General features: G+C 32.4%; 1 protein-coding gene and 1 long non-coding RNA gene across 16 annotated transcripts in view; one reads left to right on the top strand and one right to left on the bottom strand.

The window, feature by feature from the left end:
• Positions 1-20,000, top strand: part of LOC106870360 (uncharacterized) — a 182,552-nt gene that overhangs the window by 100,157 nt on the left and 62,395 nt on the right. For 7 of the 14 annotated variants that reach the window (XR_016245003.1, XR_016245002.1, XR_016244999.1 and 4 more), the window contains exon 1: positions 18,531-18,568. The exons of 6 other annotated variants lie outside the window; for them this stretch is intronic. This is a non-coding gene — a long non-coding RNA (uncharacterized LOC106870360). Of the gene's footprint in view, positions 1-18,429; positions 18,569-20,000 lie in introns of those variants that run through there. One more of the 14 variants, XR_008265911.2, reaches the window with a different exon arrangement.
• Positions 14,508-18,408, bottom strand: LOC106870359 (uncharacterized). 2 transcript variants are annotated; one of them, XM_014916393.3, is made up of 2 exons: positions 17,026-18,408; positions 14,508-14,858 (listed from the first exon to the last, which is right to left on the bottom strand). In XM_014916393.3, the coding sequence occupies exon 1, from the start codon at positions 18,376-18,378 to the stop codon at positions 17,191-17,193; it is 1,188 nt and encodes a 395-aa protein (XP_014771879.2). In that variant the 5' UTR covers positions 18,379-18,408; the 3' UTR covers positions 14,508-14,858; positions 17,026-17,190. The 2 variants fall into 2 exon arrangements, with proteins under 2 accessions (XP_014771879.2, XP_014771878.2); XM_014916392.3 differs by having other exon boundaries at positions 16,942-18,408.

Genomic DNA, 20,000 nt, shown 5'->3' on the forward strand with positions numbered 1-20,000 from the left:
GCAGAAATAGACTACGTTTGAGGATATATAGGAGTGTGCACCGGCATGTGACCTTGAGAGAGAAACAAAGAAAGGAAGAAAAGGGGGAAAGAAAGGAAGAAAGAAAGAATGAGGGAAATAGAGAGTACATATTCCTACACGTGATAATGTTTATATAAGTATAAGAACGTTCGATTGTGATTCTCAATTTTCCATCGTCATTTACCCCCGTATCGCGTGATTTGGTTCCAATCAAGGAAACCATTTGAATTAATGCTTCGCAGTTTTGCGCATGATTAAGTTTTGGTTAACGGCGACACCGTTTGACGACGCAGAAAGACATTTATTTCATTAAAGATGACTACAGTTGGCATACATACATACATACATATCTGCATACATACATATATGAATACATACATATGCATACATATGCATACATATACACACACACACACAAACACATACACACACATATATATATATGCATATAAAGTTTATCATTCGGTTACTTAACAGCGTTAGCAGTCACTAGTTATATATATATATATATATATATATATATATATATATATATATATGTATGTGTGTGTGTGTGTGTGTGTGTGTGTGTGTGTGTGTGTGTGTGTGTGTGTGTGTGTGTCTATATACATATATATATTTACATATATATGTATATATGTATGTATATGTATATCTATATGCATATATATAATATATATATATATAAATAAATATATATATATATGTATACAGATATATATATATATATATATATATATATATATATATATATATATATATATATATATATATATATATATATATATGCATATATATGCATATATATGCATACGTATATATGTATATAATTTTAATAGTCTTTCTTCTTCAAATGTCCTTTAAACCAACAATTTTGATTAGTGAGACTAGTGATGCTAAGAATGTGTTTAATAGGTATTCGCGAGGTCTGATGTTATCACTGTTTGGAATTCAAATTCATTGTGTGTTTGTGTGTGCACGTGTGTGTGTGTGTGTGTGTGTGTATGTGTGTCTGTATGAGTGCGTTCGCGTCCGTTTGTGCGTGGTGGCGCGCCTGTTTTGTATTAGCGTGTAAATGTCGTAAATCATGCACATATAATTAATTTATGTATATATGCATGTATGCATGCATGACTGTATGTATGCATGTATGTATATATATATATATATATATATATATATATATATATATATATATATATATATATATATATATTTATATATATATATATATATTTATATATATATATATATATATTTATATATATATATATATATATATATATATATTTATATATATATATATATATATATATATATTTATATATATATATATATGTATATACATATATATATATATATATATATATATATATATATATATATATATATATATATATATATATATAAAGATATATACATACTTACATACAAACATTCGTATATAATGCATACGAGCACAAAAACATGCGTACATACATAAATATATACGTAGTATGATCTTCACTTCGAAATTTAAATTAAATGGTGTGCTCTGTATGAAAGCTGTAATTCTCATTATTATCTTACCTTAAATTAATGCATGTAAATATATATATATAAAGGGATTGTTATAATGGATCTATACTTGTACGCAATATGTCATGAAGACTTCACGATGACTTAGGAAAGTCGTTTTCCTGAATAAATAACAACTGTATGAGAATCTTGCTTCCCAACTACAATGTTCCGTGTTCACTCCCACTGCGTGGCACATTCGGCAATTGCCGGTTATCCTAGCCTCCGGCCAACCAAAGCGGGTGCATATACATACATACGTACATACATACATACATACATACATACATACATATATATATATATATTTGCTTTACTACCTTCATATCAGCTTGTTTGGGATTTCTCTTATAACCACCCTTGACGCCGTGGGCCTTGCTCTGCATAAAAATTCGGAGACCAAGTACATATTCATTTGAGCACTACTACTTGTTGCCTATACTGGGCAGTTCTAGCCCCCGCTTATTGATCACACACACACACACACACACACACACACACACACACACACACACACACACACACACACACACACACACACACACACACACACACACACATTGGTAAAATATAGCAATTTGAACGCCACACGAACAATTATTTATTCATATATACGTGAACATTCTCGGACCTACGGTTTTAAATTCATAGACACAAACATATACATACATACATACATACATACACATTGTCTTACTTTTTTACTTGTTTCAGTCACGCCACCTGACTGCGGTCATGCTGGAGCACGGCCTTTTAGTTGAACAAATCGACCCCAGAATTTATTCTTTGTAAGCCTAGTACTTATTTTATCCACCTCTATTGCCGAACTGCTAAGTTACGGATACGTAAAACACAGTAACATCGGTTGTCAAGCGATGGTGGCGTTGGTGTTGGTGGTGGTGGTGGGGAAACAAACATCAACACACAAACATATACATGTACATACACACCTACCTACCTACCTACCTACATATATATACTTGGAAAAGGATGCGTGGCGTTCAATCATATAATAATATAAATAAAATGTATATATATATACATATATGCATATATACAGCATTTCATTTATATATACTGTATGTATATACTGTAGGGATACTGTATATATATACATAAATATATGTATACACACACACACACACACACACACACACACACATATATATATATACATATATATATATACATATATATATATAAAATACATATATACATATATATATATGTATATACATATATATTTATGTATATGTATACATACAGTTTCCTTATATATACATAAGTGTGGGTGAGTGTGTGTATTTGTGAATGTATGTGAGTGTGAGTGAGCATGTGCGCGCACGCGCCTGTGTGTGCGTGTTACAATCTAGGACAAATTCTCTTTTCTATGTTTAGGTTGCAGCCGACTTTCTTGTGCCCGTAGTATCTTCATTAGTGATAGGTCGTTGAGAACTCATTTATATTGGACTTCATACTGATTGGTTTCGTGTTTCCATTTGATTTACAATAAAACCGTCACAGCAAAATGTGTGAATTTAAATAACAATGCTTTCTCACAACAATGAATATAAATTATTCTGATATCGGCTATTGCCTTCGGTGCATTTGAACTTATAAATCACATAAGATGTCTTTACATGAAATCTACTTTGCATTGCTTTGCATCACTTTGCATAAAATAATATACTACATTTCTTCTCCGTCTCTCTCAACACAATATACAGTTACATATATATATATATATATATATATATATATATATATATATATATATATATATATTTATTTATATATAGTCTGAATGGTATATTTTGTTTAAAGCTCTTCGCCGTCCTGTTTGTCTCGGTGTAGTTGAAGAATGGAGTCCAGTTATTACTGATATTTAAAAAAAAATTCACAGTAACTGTTACAGTTACTGCAATAGTTCACTGTAAATTTTCAAAGACATCCAACCAAACCACAAGCTTCCATGGGGCAAACTCGAAGAATTTTTCTTTTGTGTTATTATAAAATCCTACATAAGTTTTTGAAATTTGTTTTCTTTTTAAACTTGAAAAACAAATCTGAAGAGCTTATTTGTGACAGCTACTATATATCTTGTCTTATCTGCCTCCTTTTTTTCCCAACCCATTCTCCCAATACACACACACACACGCACACATACACGCACGTGCACACGCACACACAAACACACATACACCCAGAGCATAGACTCAGCATCTGACATCTTCACACTCCGTTCAAAAGACGAAATAATTACGACTAAACAAACTTTGCCTTACTGCCCAAAGGAGATTTGTTTCAATCCCACCTGAGAAAGAAAGAAAAGAAAGAAAGATAGAAGAAATAGAAATTAACTGGAAATAACCTGAGATTCTGAAGAGTCTCTACGTAAATTCACTGCGAATTTAAGTGGAAACGTTCCTGCATTTTTCTTGAAAACTGTATATATATATATATATATATATATATATATATATATATATATATATATATAAATAAAAATATACAGGGATTAGCATTGAGTTGCTTCTCCAACATACTGAAAATTTAGAAATAGCAGTCAAAGAACTACTGATTCTAAACTACAAATTTTTCTCTAAATGGATGGCGATATTTATGGCACACATAGAACAAAAAACCGGAGGGGAAAGCATAAACAAAACAAGTCTTTAGTTAAAAATTTGTAGTTTAGAATCAGTAGTTCTTTGACTGCTATTTCTAAATTTTCAGTATGTTGGAGAAGCAACTCAATGCTAATCCCTGTATATTTATGATGATAAATGGTTTTACCGCTAAAGGTTTTTTCATACTGAACTACTTGACAAAATTGTTAATTATTAATTCTATTATTAATTGACGATTCCCTGCCCTTATTCTTGTATATTATATATATATATATATATATATCCATGCATGCATACATATATATCCATGCATTATATATATATATATATACACATATAAATGCACAGGCACAAAAAGGAAAATGAAAGAAGCCCGTCGTATATATGCGTGGGTCTGTGTCTTTGTGTATTTTATTGTTCCCTATCCGTTTGACAACCGGTATTTACATCTTCGCAACATAGCGGTTCGGCAAAAGTGCAGGATTGTATAAATAAATATCTTTACAAAATTATATGTACTAGGGTCGATAAAATTCTTGATGGTGGTTCCCCACCATAGGCGCTCACTATGACTAAATGAAGTAAAATAATAATGGTAATAATAATAATGATGATGATAGCAATAATGATAATAATAATAATAACAATAATAATGATAACAATAATAATAATAATGCTCAAACAACTGACAAGCAAATCTGTGGTATTAAGCAGTAAATTTGTGGGATTGAGCAGAATATTTGCTGTAGCCTGTCTTTTATACCAAGACAAAACATGCCCTTGATAGCACTTCCAATCAGTTAAGATCAAAAATCACAAGAGCCACTGCTTGATATTACATCAGGGCATTTATTATTATTATTATTATTATTATTATTATTATTATTATTATTATTATTATTATTATTATTATTATTATTCAGTAGTTTTATTTTTATAACGTGCTTTCACTTCACTACCGAGCGCAGCTCTGTGCGCCTTGGGTATGTGCTGTGGTTTGCTGTGGTGCTCTTATGTTTACTGTATTGAAAGTGTTTTGCGTAGAATGTGTGCAGTACCCAGTAGTGCAATTTTCTGTATGTTATATATATTTGTAAGTCCTGGTGTTTTTGTTATGTATTTGTCTGAATATTTTTTTATTATACCTAAGGCACCTACTATGATAGGAATTGTTTCTGTTTTTAGATTCCACATTCGAGTTATCTCTATTTCCAGGTCTTTGTATTTTGAAAGTTTTTCCATTTCTTTTAGAGAAACGTTGACATCTGCTGGTATTGATACATCAATTAGAAGGCATTTTTTTCCTTCATGATCTTTGACAACTATATCTGGTCTATTTGCCTTAATTTCTCTATCTGTGTGTATTGGCATATCCCAGAGTATGGTTGCTTTCTCGTTTTCTGTGACCTTTTCTGGCGTGTGTTTATACCATCTTTTTTCTGTTGCTATTCCATAATGTTGGCATAGCTTCCAGTGTATATAGGTCCCAGCTCTGTCGTGTCTGTGAATATATTCCTTCTTAGCCAGGACTGGGCAGCCAGAGATAATATGATTTATTGTTTCTTGTCGATCTCCACATATTCTACAGTTACTTGTTATATTTCTTTTCATTATGTGTTTTTGGTAATTTCTGGTGGGGAGGCTTTGGTCTTGTGCAGCAATTAAAAATCCTTCAGTCTCTGCTTTGAGTCCTGAGCTTCTCAGCCATTGCCGGGATTTTTCTCTGTCTATTTCTTTCGCATTTAGTTTAGCCCGGTATTTACCATGTAGGGGCTTTTCTTGCCATCGTTTTATCATGGTCCGTTGCTGTTCTAGTTTTAGTTTGGATTTCATTTGTTTTATAGCTTTTGTTGTTTCTTCTTCTTCTTCTTCGTATTTGTTAGGTAGATTGATTTCTTGTTTGTATTTGTCAGCTTCCTTAAATACTGAAAACAGTTTTTTGTTTTGCTCGTGTTTTGTGGCTATTTGTATTAGTTTCCCTTGCTTCTGGAGTAGGTATTTTTGCAGTCCTATGGTGGTTATTTTATAATAGTTTTCTAGCTGTATAAGACCCCTGCCACCTTCTGTGCGTTGTATATATAGCCTTTCTATGTCAGATTTTGGGTGGTGCATCCTATATCCTGTCATTATTTTTCTTGTTTTCCTGTCTATTTTACATAGTTCGTTTAGTGTCCAGTTAAGGATGTTGTAGCTGTAGCTTATAACTGGGACAGCTAAAGTGTTGATACCCATTATCTTGTTTTTAGCATTGAGCTCTGTTTTTAGTATTGATCTAACTCGTCTATAGTACTCTTTCTTTATTTTTTCTTTCATTTGTGTATGTTGTATCCTATCTAGTTCATTGACTCCTAAATACTTATATATTATTATTATTATTATTATTGTTATTATTATTATTATTATTATTATTATTATTGAGTGAGAGAGCAGTGCATGCCATCAAAGTGACACTGGGGTAAAATATACGAAGCCCATTATACACATTATGACTGCCCTTCTGATAAGGGTACACCAGGCACTTGCATCACAGCCATATGTGCGCGACATGGTGATCTCATATCATGATAAACAGGGCATGACAACGTCGGTTGTTAAGCGATGGGGTGGGGACAAACACAGACACGCAAATATATACATACATATATAAGTATGTGTATGACGGGCTACTTTTCAGTTTCCGTCAACCATATCCACTTACAAGCCTTTGCACGGTCCGAGGCTATACTACCAGACACTTACCCAAGGTGCTACGCAGTGGAACTAACTCAGGAACCATGTGGTTGAGGAACAAACTTCTTACCACACAGCCACGCCTGCACTTAATAATAATAATGATACCAATAATAATATTATTATTAACACCATTACTAATAATAATAATAATGATAATAATAGTAATAACGATCATAAAACTAATGATGAAAATAATATTAATATTAATGATAATAATAACAACAGCAGCAATGATATTAATGATGATCATCATCGTAATAATAATATTTGTTGCAAATCAGTTCTTATCAAAACCAAATGAAAACCTAATAATTCGATGTGTTTATTAGATTTGTAGATATTTTCAAGCAAAAAGTTGTTCCAGCAGATAAAGAAATTGAAGACTTTTCGTTTAACAATTTGGAATATTTTCTTCCGAATTTGTCTCGACATTCAAATTGCCTCAAATTATTTGAAATATGTATATACATACATATACATACATATATATGTATATATATATATATATATATATATATATATATATATATATATATATATATATATATATATATATATATATATATATATATATATATGTATATATATATACATATATATGTGTATATATATGCACACACACACACACACACACACACACACACACACACACACACAAACATATATATATGCATGTACATATTGTCGTATGTATATTCGTACGTGTGTATACGTGAGTATGTTTGTATGCATGCATGGATTTATCTTTGCATGTGTGATATGGCACACACACATACACATATGTACATATATATGTATATATATATATATATATATATATATATATATATATATATATATATATATATATATATATATATATGTATATACATATATACATATATATATATGTATATATTTATGCATATACATATATACATATATATATATGTATATATTTATGCATATATATATGTATGAATATATATGAACATAAACACACACACGCACACACACATATATATATATATAAATGTACACACATACACACACATGCACACGCGGACACAAACAGGCATATACTTACACAATTTTTTTTCCTAAACATGTATCACACAGATATGTACATATCAAGTATAAGCCTCTCTGTCTCTCTGTCTCTCTCTTTCTATTTCTGTCTCTCCATCTCTCTCTCTCTCTCTCTCTCTCTCTCTCTCTCTCTCTCTCAATTACTTGTATATTTATCTGTCTATGTACGTACCTATCTAACGTAGACTCCTACTTCTCACAAGATGTTTTGCCTCTGTATATGGATGTACACTGAACACTCTTTCACACATACATATATGCATATATATATATATATATATATATATATATATATATATATATATATATATATATATATATATATACACATATATGTATATATTTCTATGTCTCTGTGTACAGTATGCATATATACAAACACGTCCACACACACGCATATATATATATATATTGTATTTATTTATTCCTATATTCTTGCATATACATATTATTCGTACAAGAGATATGTTTTTGTTTTGTCTTTTTGTTTTTTTATTTTTTTTTGCTAATTATAATTTTGATTTTGCTGGTAAACAAATCTGGGAAACAAATTACAGTTGGTAGTTGTCGTCTTATTTTATTTAGTTTCCTCGACTTTTATTTTTTTAATGTAAAATTCGTCACATAAGGAAGTTAAAAACTAAATGCCTACGTTGATTGGTTAAATTTTGAAAGTTTGGACAAGTACGTAGGACGTGGACGAAAGAGAGTACTGATGTATCAAATAATTTTAAGAAATATCTTAACTCGTCGGAAGAAATTTAGTTGAAACATCTTAACCTACGCCACATTCAATTACAACTGTCTGTCTGTCTGTCTGTCTATCTCCGAAATAGTTGTGAAATTGTGAAAGACATTGGTGTTAGTCTGCACTTTTCAAAAACCAATATTTATCTATTTTTACCGAAAATATGATAAATTGCACGAAATGTAAGGGAATCTTCTAAGAACTGGCTAGAAGCCATTCGTACCGTATATGTCGGTATATCCCAAATCAGAGGTCAATTTAAACCCCGAGTATAAAATCCGATCCTTAACTTGTGGATTAGAACGTCACCAAAGGGGATGGAGAGCAGTGTAAACCATTTAAAGAGAGGATTTCATGGAAAGACTCAACTTGTATTTCTACCATAAGCAGCAGTACTCTTTCTAAGTAAACATTGGTCTCCAGCTACCGTAAAAACCTTCCTCATGGCTCCTACAGATAAACGAAAAACTTATGAGGCTAGTTTTAACCATGTTACTGTGCAAATCCTATCTCATAACTTTTTAATATTTTTCTTTATATAAGTTCCCAAATATTGTACTGAACTTTCACATTTGAATGCTTTAACAACTAAAGAATATTTGGTTTAACGTCTACGATATTTAAATCGCGACATACCTAAAACACAAATACCTTCAGCATCCCAGTGAGATATACAGACACTAGTTTATCCAGATAAAGGTGGTGGAAAAGCATAAGCACAGTTTTGATAACAAATGGGACAGATATCAAATATGCGAAAATGTGTCGTCAAGCCTTATTTCTGTTTTGTTCAGTTGAAAACCAATAGATTTTATTCTACGCTGGAGAATAACTTGAACAAGATTAAGACATTTTGAATGTTTAAAGACAAAGAAGATAATATTTTTTAAAAGTTAGAAAGCACCAACATACATATGCACAATTTCTGTGTATTCCAGTTGATGTAGGTATTGAGTTGTCACTTAAATTCGTTCGTGTCTGCTAATGTTATCTACATTAACACAAAAAAATATTTTTATCGAAGTGTTTTATGTTATTTTTGAAGTTCTGTTTTTCTCGTACAACGTTTGTATATTGCTTTTGAAATTCGAATAAATTCGATTACTTTTCAGAATTATGACGTTGGAGTATGAAGTAGAAAATAATGAATATTTTCGAAAACTGTTTCTCTTTGCTTTCCGTCAAAGTTTTAAAGTTACCAAAATTGCTCGAAACACTTGTGTCATGTATGGAGAAGACGCTATTACTAGAAAAGAATTGCATAGAAATTATTTTTACGCTTCTGATGAACGAGTTCAACCTCGGGGATCCGTGAAAATTCACTAAGTATGATAATTACCCCTGTAGATGGAATCTTCTCATGATACCGTCGTTGGTCACCTTCACTTAATGGGCACTCCTGCTGAAACAACCCGACCGGTGACACGGCGCGCTTCTTCAAGACGACAACTCTCACATCCACGTCATTAATTGTCCAATACTGTTATTTAAGAGCTCAGATGTGAAGTTTTACCGCGCACACCGTATTTTCCTGATATACAACCTTCGCATTAACATCTTTTTCAACCACTCGCCAACAGACTGCGATGTGAAATTGGAAGCATAGCTTGATGAATTGTCGAGTCAATGACTATTATTCCATTCAAACTTTGCTATTGTTACTTGGTCATCAATGATTTTTAAACTGATTTATTTTCCATTACATCTCAGACAGACAAATTCAGCGCTGAGTTGTTGAAGTAGCGATAATGCTATAGCAAATATTCTGTTCAATACCACAGATTTTCTTGTCAGTTGTTTGACCATAACCATTTGAGCATGCCCCTTACTAGCTGACAATATGTGCATCTCTGATGATGAGCAGGAGTAGGTGGGGGCATCATAACCAAGTCTAAAATGGGATTGTTTGAGGCTAGAATATATATAAGGAAAGCAAATTTTGAAGGAAATATTAGTCATTTTCCGTAATTTCCAGGAGCAAGCAGATAGAAAATAACAGTTCCTACTCAAAGACAAATTCGTGTTATATAGTGTGATTTATAGACAGTTTAAGCGATACAATTCATTACAATTCGCTCAAATCCATTATATTCATCGCACATTATTCTGTTCCCTGTCCCTGTCAGACAATCCTTCCCCAAATATCCCTTCCGCCCACGAAAGTTAACTACCGCTAAATAAATAAGCCGTCTTCTATTCGTAAATTTTGCTTTCCATTTGCTCTCTTTCTATCCAAATTTCTCGCCTTACTTTTCCTCTCTCATTTCTTGTTTCTTCCTCCTTATATTACTACCTATTATTTTATCAAAACACACCACGGTGCATATTTTTTGTCTTAGTCCTCCCACGAAAACTGCCAAACTATCACACACAACCAATCAAGTAACAAACTTGTTTTCTAATATTGAGTGAGGTATGAACTTCATGGGTATATAGTAATGATCTACATTGCAGAACTAGCCATGAGTAACGGAAGACAGTTGAAGGAGGTGGAAGGGGTGATATTAGTCTTCGGGTTAGTAGTATGACTGCTTCCTTCACCTGTGGACTGTACAAAACTCATCCTAGTGTATGTCTGTGTACGTGTATGAGTATATATATATATATAGAGAGAGAGAGAGATTTATAAATACACATATAAAGTATATATGCATATATAAATGTCTGGTAATGCTTGTCCATTGTGTATGTACATTTCTGTCTCCCTTTCTCTATATGTTTATATATATATATATATATATATATATATATATATATATATATATATATATATATACATCAATACTTACATACATACACACACACACACACACACACACACACACACACATATATATATATAATACAAATTATGCCATTTATCACGCATCGTCTATCAAAATAATCCGCTACAAATGCATTGCCAAATATTTAAGCAGTATTATTAATTGTTTTGCCTGACCTTTGACATCATTATTCATATTCTATGATTATGATTCAGTTAAAGGTCACCTAAACTGTATACTGTAAACACATGCATATATATTCAGATATGTAAATGCATACACACATATAGAAATAGAAACCTAAGTACGTCTGTACATTCATATATATATATGTTTGTGTGTGTGTGTGTATGAATGTCCAGATGTACTTAGGTATGTATTTCTATATGTGTGTATGCATGTGTGTTTATAGTATATAGTTTAGGTGACCTTTCACTGATTCGTAATCATAGAATATGAATGATGAAACTACCCGGATGTGTGTGTGTGTGTTTGTGTGTGTGTGCCCGCGTGCGTGTGCGTGTGGCGTGTGCGTGTGCGTGCGTGTATATATATATATATATATATATATATATATATATATAATTTATTGTTCCGTGATATAAAATTCAACAAAGAATGCACTCCCTCCGGTGAGACATAAATATTATTTATTTAAAGGGCACAATACACTCAAATAAATTCTTCATGCGCAAAAACCACATATCATAACAAACTAAAAAGTTGAATAATATAGAGGAAACACGAAAAGACTGAGAAGACAGCAATATAGAAAATGCGAAAGTAAAAAGTAAAAAAAAACAAGCAGATAAGGAAAAGGGGAAAACGAAAACACAAAAATTAATTGGTAAAAAATAAAAAGTAAAAGGGTAAAAGAGCTACACTCCTTAGGCCTTAAATGATAAGGCTGGAAATATGTCAAGTCAGTCAGGAATAGGCGAAATTTTTCCAATTCTTCAGGATATACTTATATATATGCATGCAAATACTGAAAATCTCTGACCTGGAGCTCAATAGAGAGTTAGGATTCTTAGATCTGAACAGGATCTACGTTCTTTCAGCCAAACAAAGTCTACATTTATTCGATCCATTCACATTAGGTATGAATTTCTCAACTACTTTCCATTTATTCACCTGCAGTGTTTCGTTATCTTTCAAAGTCCATACGTAGCTAGACAACTTAGAAGCTTTGCTTTTGTCCATATGTCGGAAGGAGGCTATGTGATTGGGATAGCGATTTTTAAATCCACCTTCACATAATCGAATATAGGCCTTCTAAGCACTCGTATTATTATTTTTTAGGGTTGCGGCAACTTCCGTCTCATATATGATAGATTTTGCATTCACCTCTGCCTTATATATAATAGAGTTAATCTTACAACGTTGGTCAAGTGGACAGGATCCTGGGTCGTGACAGTTGCAGGTGGATTCAGGTTCTTGGTACCGACCATGTGTAAGGAGGATAGCACTTTTTACCTTTTGACACCTCAGTTTCGTTTCCCGTTGTTTACTGTCTGCGTTTTCTATATGCTGCCTTCTCCGTTTCATTGCGTTTCTCCTATTTATTCAATTTTTTAGTTCATTATGATATGTGTTTTGCGCCTGAAGAATATGTTTCAGTTCTCTCAACAAATGAAACTATTAGCAGCGCTTTAATACATATATTATGACCTTTAAATAGTAATAGCTATCTCCCACCAGATGGTGTACTTGTTTTGTTGAATTTTCTATCACGTTTCAGTGGATTATGTATATATATATATAATATATATATATATATATATATATATATATATATATATATATATATATATATATATATATATATATATATAAAGTAATATAAGCAAGTAGAGAAGAAATATAGTGGATACTTAGTTAATATTACATTTTATCTTTTAGTTTCCAAAATCTTATAACCCAGCATCAATGGCGATTGAAACTTTTAGTCTATCTACATATGCACCTAAAAAAACTCCATGTATATATATATATATAGGGCATTACTATACATGAATGCCTCACGCTACAAAGGACTCTTAGTCAAAACTACCATAATAAACACATTTTACCGAACGCGAGGGAATGCAACTCTCGAAGTGAACCTCCTAAAATCAGTCTTGGCGGTATATCATGATTTCGTAATCAGTGCTAAATATGCACTCTTTACTCTTCAGTACACGCATAGTCAAGACACACAGAAATAAACAAAAATCAACATACCAGACGAACACTCCATATATCCAGCATTGTACGTAGAAATTGTTTATAGCTATATGTCTATGTACGAGGCGGCCTTTTTGAATTGCATCTCGGTACACGTGTTTTTTCAGAATAAAATCCAGCACTGAATATATTCTGGTTAAATTTACAATTTAAATATGCAAAGTGTGTTTATTATGGTAGCTTTTGACAATTAAAATATGTAAAATGTGTTTATTATGCTAGTTTCGACTTTATGAGTCCCCCCTAGCGTGAGGCATTTATGTATAGTAATGCCCTTAATATAAATAAATATATTTATAGGGAATAATTGATAAATTTTTCCCGTATGAGGTTTTTTCACGCTAACAACTTGATAAATTCTTATAACGAATTTATCCTATATTTAGATTGTAACGCTCTCACCACTGAGCCATGAGATTTCATAATATATATATATATATATATATATATATATATATATATATATATATATATATATATACATATATATATATATGCATGTATGTATGTATGTATGTATGTCTGTATGTATGTGTGTGTGTGTGTGTGCGTGTGTACCCATGCATGCGAGCGTGTGTGTGAGTGCACGAGTGCGTTCGTGTGTATGTGCATATGTGTGTGTATGTGTGTGTGTGTATGTATGTGTGTAAATGTTTCCTCAATTTTGGTCGAAACAATTTAACCTTAAGCACAGTAGGGTAGCTCAATGCTTTCTAGTTGAATTACATAGTTAAAGGCGAGCAAGTCAAAACATTGATGTCACTTTCAAAAATTTTTCTCTTTATATACATATATGCACTTTGGTCCTTCTTGTCAGAAAGTTGTCATCCCTTTATAGAACCTTGCGCAACAATGTGCACGTTCACTAAGCACGTTCATTCATGTAACATTTCAATTGCTTGCCTTCTGGCATGTCCAGGTAGCAGATTAGGCCAAACTAGTATAAATGTGCTTGATTTCTCCCTGGTTTATGTGAGTTTAGGTGGTAAATATTCTACAGCTTTGCTGGTAACATAACCCAGTACAACCTCTGGCATGGTCGGGTCGTCGTCGACTAAACCGGAAATTGCACAAAGCTTGCTTGGTGGTGGTAGTGGATTTTTTGGACACCTGTAGGATGAAAACAAAACTCATCAAACTGCGGAGGAAGTCATGGGATTAACAAACATCGAAAAGTGTGTTGCGTATTTATATATATATATATATATATATATATATATATATATATATATATATATATATATATATATAAGAAAATATACAATATACATATAAACATGTAAATATATATATATATAAATGTGAGTGTGTGTGTGTGTGTGTGTATGTGTGCGTACGTGTATCAGTGTCTGTGTATATGTATATGTATATATATATATATATATATATATATATATATATATATATATATATATATATATATATATATATATATATTGTGTCATTCCATAAATAATGCGGCTTTTTCAATTACATGAACTAAAACTCAGTGGGGGACGGGATAAACTTCCTGCATCAACTTGTTATAAAAGCAGGTAGTCGTTTAACCTTGCCTTATTCTTAGTGCAAATTTTGAAGAGTGCAGTTCGATTTTAGCAGTTATTTTTTCAAAGCTAAGATGGAAATGACGAAGGTGCTTATTCGACTTATTTTGCTTTATAAGTTCAATAAAGACAACAACGCAACAGCAAGTGCGAGGAACATTAATGCAGTATATGAGGATTTGGCCAATAAGTGTAAACCAGTGTCCAGAAATTCCGAGACGGAAACTACAGCCTAGAAGATGAGCCTCCTCCTGGAAGATCTGTAGAACTCAACGAGGACGGCCTGCAAAACCTAGTGGAACGTAATCCTATCGTAACTCTTGATGAACTAACAGAGAATCTTGTGTTAGGTCTTCGTGCCATTGGAATAGTCAGCAAATTGGGTCGATGTGTTCCTCACAAACTTTCCGTGTTTAATCACGCGCAGAGAGTGAACGGTTGCTCTGCTTTTCTGTCATGTCTCACGAATGAACCTTTTTTGGACCGAATAATGTGACTGGTGACGAGAAATGAGTTCTCTATAAAAATTTCAGGCGCCGAAGACAGTGGGTAGGGAAAGGATAAAGACCGGCTATCCTGGTTAAAGAAGGTCTTCACCAAACGTAATGTGTTGTTATCTGTTTGGTGGGATATGAAAGGTTTAGTCAACTTTGAAATTTTAAACCCAAACCAAACGATAACGAAGGAGGTTCACTGCGATCAGCTTGAGTGGCTTAAGTCAGCGCTAGAAGAAAAGCGACCATCTTTGGTTTCAAGAGGAAAGGTGTTCTTCCATCAGGATAATGCTCGCCTACGTGCAGTGAGGATAAGATTCGGAACGCTGGATCAGTTTGAATGGGAACGATGCCCCATTACTCATATTCGCCGGACATTGTCCCATCTGAATATCACTTATTCCGCCGTCTTCAAATTCATTTGGAAGGAAAAAATATGAATTCTGTAGACGAGGTCAGAACTGTACTGGAGAAGTATTTTTCGTCATGGACAAGTGAATTTTGGAGAAGGAGCCTTGCAAGTCTACCAGATAGATGGAAGAACATTGCAGAAAATGAAGGAGAGTATAATTTAGATTAAAAAATGGACTTTGTTTATCTTAATTTTGTAAAACAGAAGTATAAAAAACTGCATTATTTATGGGATAATCCAATGTATGCATGTATATATATATATATGCATACATATACCTACATATAATATAAGAGGGGGTACTGAAAATTTCCTGGCTCTCAGGGGGTATCGCGAACAGCCTTGTTGGAGGCCCAACCTTTCGAGTTCTTTTACAGGGCTTTGAAAAACTGAGGGACAGCTGCAATACGCGTGTGAATCTGAGAGGGGAATATGTTGAATAAAATGATTACCTTTTAACTGCTCCTCTTGTAATTTTCTTTTACCTAAAGCCAGGAACTTTTCAGCATCCCTCGTATGTATGTATGTATGTATGTATGTATGTATGTATGTATGTATATATATATATATATATATATATATATATATATATATATATATATATATATATATATATATATATATATACATATGGCAAATGAAAGACACACGTGTATAAATATATATATATGCGTGTATATGTATATTGATATATATTGTGCATCTGTGTGTTTGTGCTGATGCTTGTGTGTATAGATATTTACCGCAATGTACACATAGTACCATCTTCCAAGAATTCACCTGCTGCCTATTCATATTGGAATCACAGGAATGAAATAATTAATTACCTCCCAGAGACTACTGTATATTATATAAAAAATATGTCTTCTAATATCTTTTTTTATGAAATTTTATTTGTTTAATTATTCTTCTTATAGATTCTTAGTTATTTCAGTGTAGTAGACTTCAAATTCCTTAGCGTATATATTTTTTAATGTGCAGATCTAGCTATTCTATGTCTGTGCTGACATTGTTTGGGATAAAGAGTGCATGGAATTAGCCAGCAAACCAAATTCTTCCCACTTCTGTTTGTGCAATGTGTTCTGTAAATCCTTCAATTCTTCAACACTTTTCAGTTTTTTGTCTAAATTCGATTGATTTTTATGCAGTTCGTAATTCGCTTCTTTTAATCTTTCTATTTTCTTTTCTTCCTCTGCCATTCTATTTAATAATAACCTCTTGTCTTCATTTAACATTTCCTTCTCCTTCAACATACCCCTGTTCCTAGTTTCCATGTCTACATTCCTTGCATTTGCCATTTTTAAAATATTTTCCAGTTCATTATTCTGACTCTGTAACTTTGCAACTTGATCCATGCATTCCGATATTCGTCTAGCATATAATTCTTTTTCGCTTTTTATATTGGCCATCTCTTGAAGTTCACTCAAGCATTGCTCTAGCCTTTTGTTCTTGGTATCAACTTCACTCCAACACATGTCCAAACGATTCTTTAAATCTGATATTTCCCGTATATAATTGGAACTTTCTATACGTAACCTTTCATTGCTTTCACTAAGTAGCTTCTTGCTGGATTCCAAGTGTTGCAATCTTTCATTTGCATCAAATAATTCACTTTTGACCCGGTCTTGTTCATTTTTTTCTGTCACCATCTTTTCTATGAGAGTTTGAGAGCATTTGTAATTGTCTTCGATCGATTTCAAATTGTGAACGTGTTTCGAAGCGGTTAACTTCAGTTCTTCCATTTTTTTTTCCATGTCTGCCAATTTTTCGTCTTTCTCAGCCAATTTCTGTTTCAGGCGATGGATTTCAATGTCAGTATCCATTCTCATGTTGTTAAGTTTCTTTAACATATCACCGTCATCATGTTCGCAGATATATTGTTTATTAGATTTAGTTCTTACACATTGAGGTAAATCTTGTGCACAATCATCACTTATTTTACATGGCCTTTCTGGTACTTTCTGATCGGCAAGTAACTTTCGCAGATATCGCGACTCCATTTCCAGATAATAAATCTGATATTGAAGGTTTCGAATGTATTGCGATTCAATTGAGGATTTTGTCGATATATCTTTCATATAAGCGTTACAGTGACCTCTGTTTGAAGTCATTGATGCAGCCTTTGGGAAATTTACCTTCGCAGGCCGTTTTAGATTTGTTCCACATCGAAAACATTTCATTTTCGTTTATAGGATCGACCGGATTTCTAGGTTGGCCATTAGGTTGTTACTTGATTTGCTAATCACATCCTGATACCATTACACACATGACGAAAACAATGACGACATAAATGTAAGACGTAATAGCTTCCGACCAAAATTTTAACGTCTGTATTTCCATAGCGAGAATAAGACGTGCAACTTTGAAATGGTAAGTTTATTTAAGCATTCAACTATATACAAATGTCTGTATTCATACATACATATATATATATATATATATATATATATATATATATATATATATATATATATATATATATATATATATATATATATATATATATATATATACACACATATATGTGTGTGTGTTTTGTGTGTGTGTATGTGCGTCCATTTATATATATATATATATATATATATATATATATATATATGCGAGTAAAAATAAATACAAAAAAGGTGGTTTTTTTGTTTGATTGTGTATAGAGGAATATATTATTTTGTTTAAAAGAGTTCCAACACTGTCTGTTTTTTATGTTTTATTTATATTCCTGCAGAACCGATGTGGGGTATAGAATATGGAATATATAATATAATATACAATATATAATATAAAATAAAATAAAATAAAAATGGATGGCACCATGAAAGAAAGTATTGAATGTAGATGAAATATTGAGTGTTCAATATAAAGGATCAAATATATAAATATAAATATATAAAGGCGACTCGAGTTTCAGGGCTATTTCCCTTCGTCATGGCCGGTATGACAGACTTTAACATATATATATATATATATATATATGTATATATGTGTGTGTGTGTGTGTGTATGTGTGTGTCTTCCCCCTCTCTCTCCATATATATAATCATAAATTATGTGTGTGCGGTCGTGTGCGTGTGTGTGTGCGCGCGCGGGCATTATTTTACTGTTTTTACCTTGTGAACTGCGGACGTGCTGAGGAGTTTTGTGCATCAAATCTCCCCCTGTAGTATTTTTTAAATCCGATACTGATTTTTATTGGAATTCCCTTTAATAAGATGCTAGGTCACGGGAATTTAAATCAAAACTTGTTGTGAGGCAGTGAGACACAAACACTTCGATCTATTCATATGTATGCATATATATACATAAATATGTATATCTGTACACACACGAATGCATACACAAACGTCCATCCATCCATATATACACTCGCACACACACACACACACATACATATATATATGTATGTAAATTTGAAGATAAGCAACAAAACTTCAATAGGTTATAGCAGTACGTACGTTTCGTACAAGCTCCATTTATTCATGTAGTGAGAACACCACAGAATGTACAATGAAAATGTACTCCTCTGCTGCATAATGGAATTTCGTTATAGAAAGTCATTTTGAAGATGTTTGCAAAAAACAAGAGTAAGAGAAGAAAACAAACCATACTATGCTGCTGTTCCACAGAAAATGGTTATGCAGCTGAGGAGTACATTTTCATTGTACATTCTGTGATGTTCTCACTACATGAATAAATGGAGTTTGTACGAAACCTACGTACTGCTATAACCTATTGAAGTTTTGTTGATTATCTTCAAATTTTATTCACCAAATCTCTTGATTTTGTTTTTTGTTTTTATCCTACCAAAT

Source organism: Octopus bimaculoides, chromosome 18, assembly GCF_046866305.1.
Source record: "Octopus bimaculoides isolate indiv1 chromosome 18, ASM4686630v1, whole genome shotgun sequence".
Lineage (NCBI taxonomy): Eukaryota > Metazoa > Mollusca > Cephalopoda > Octopoda > Octopodidae > Octopus > Octopus bimaculoides.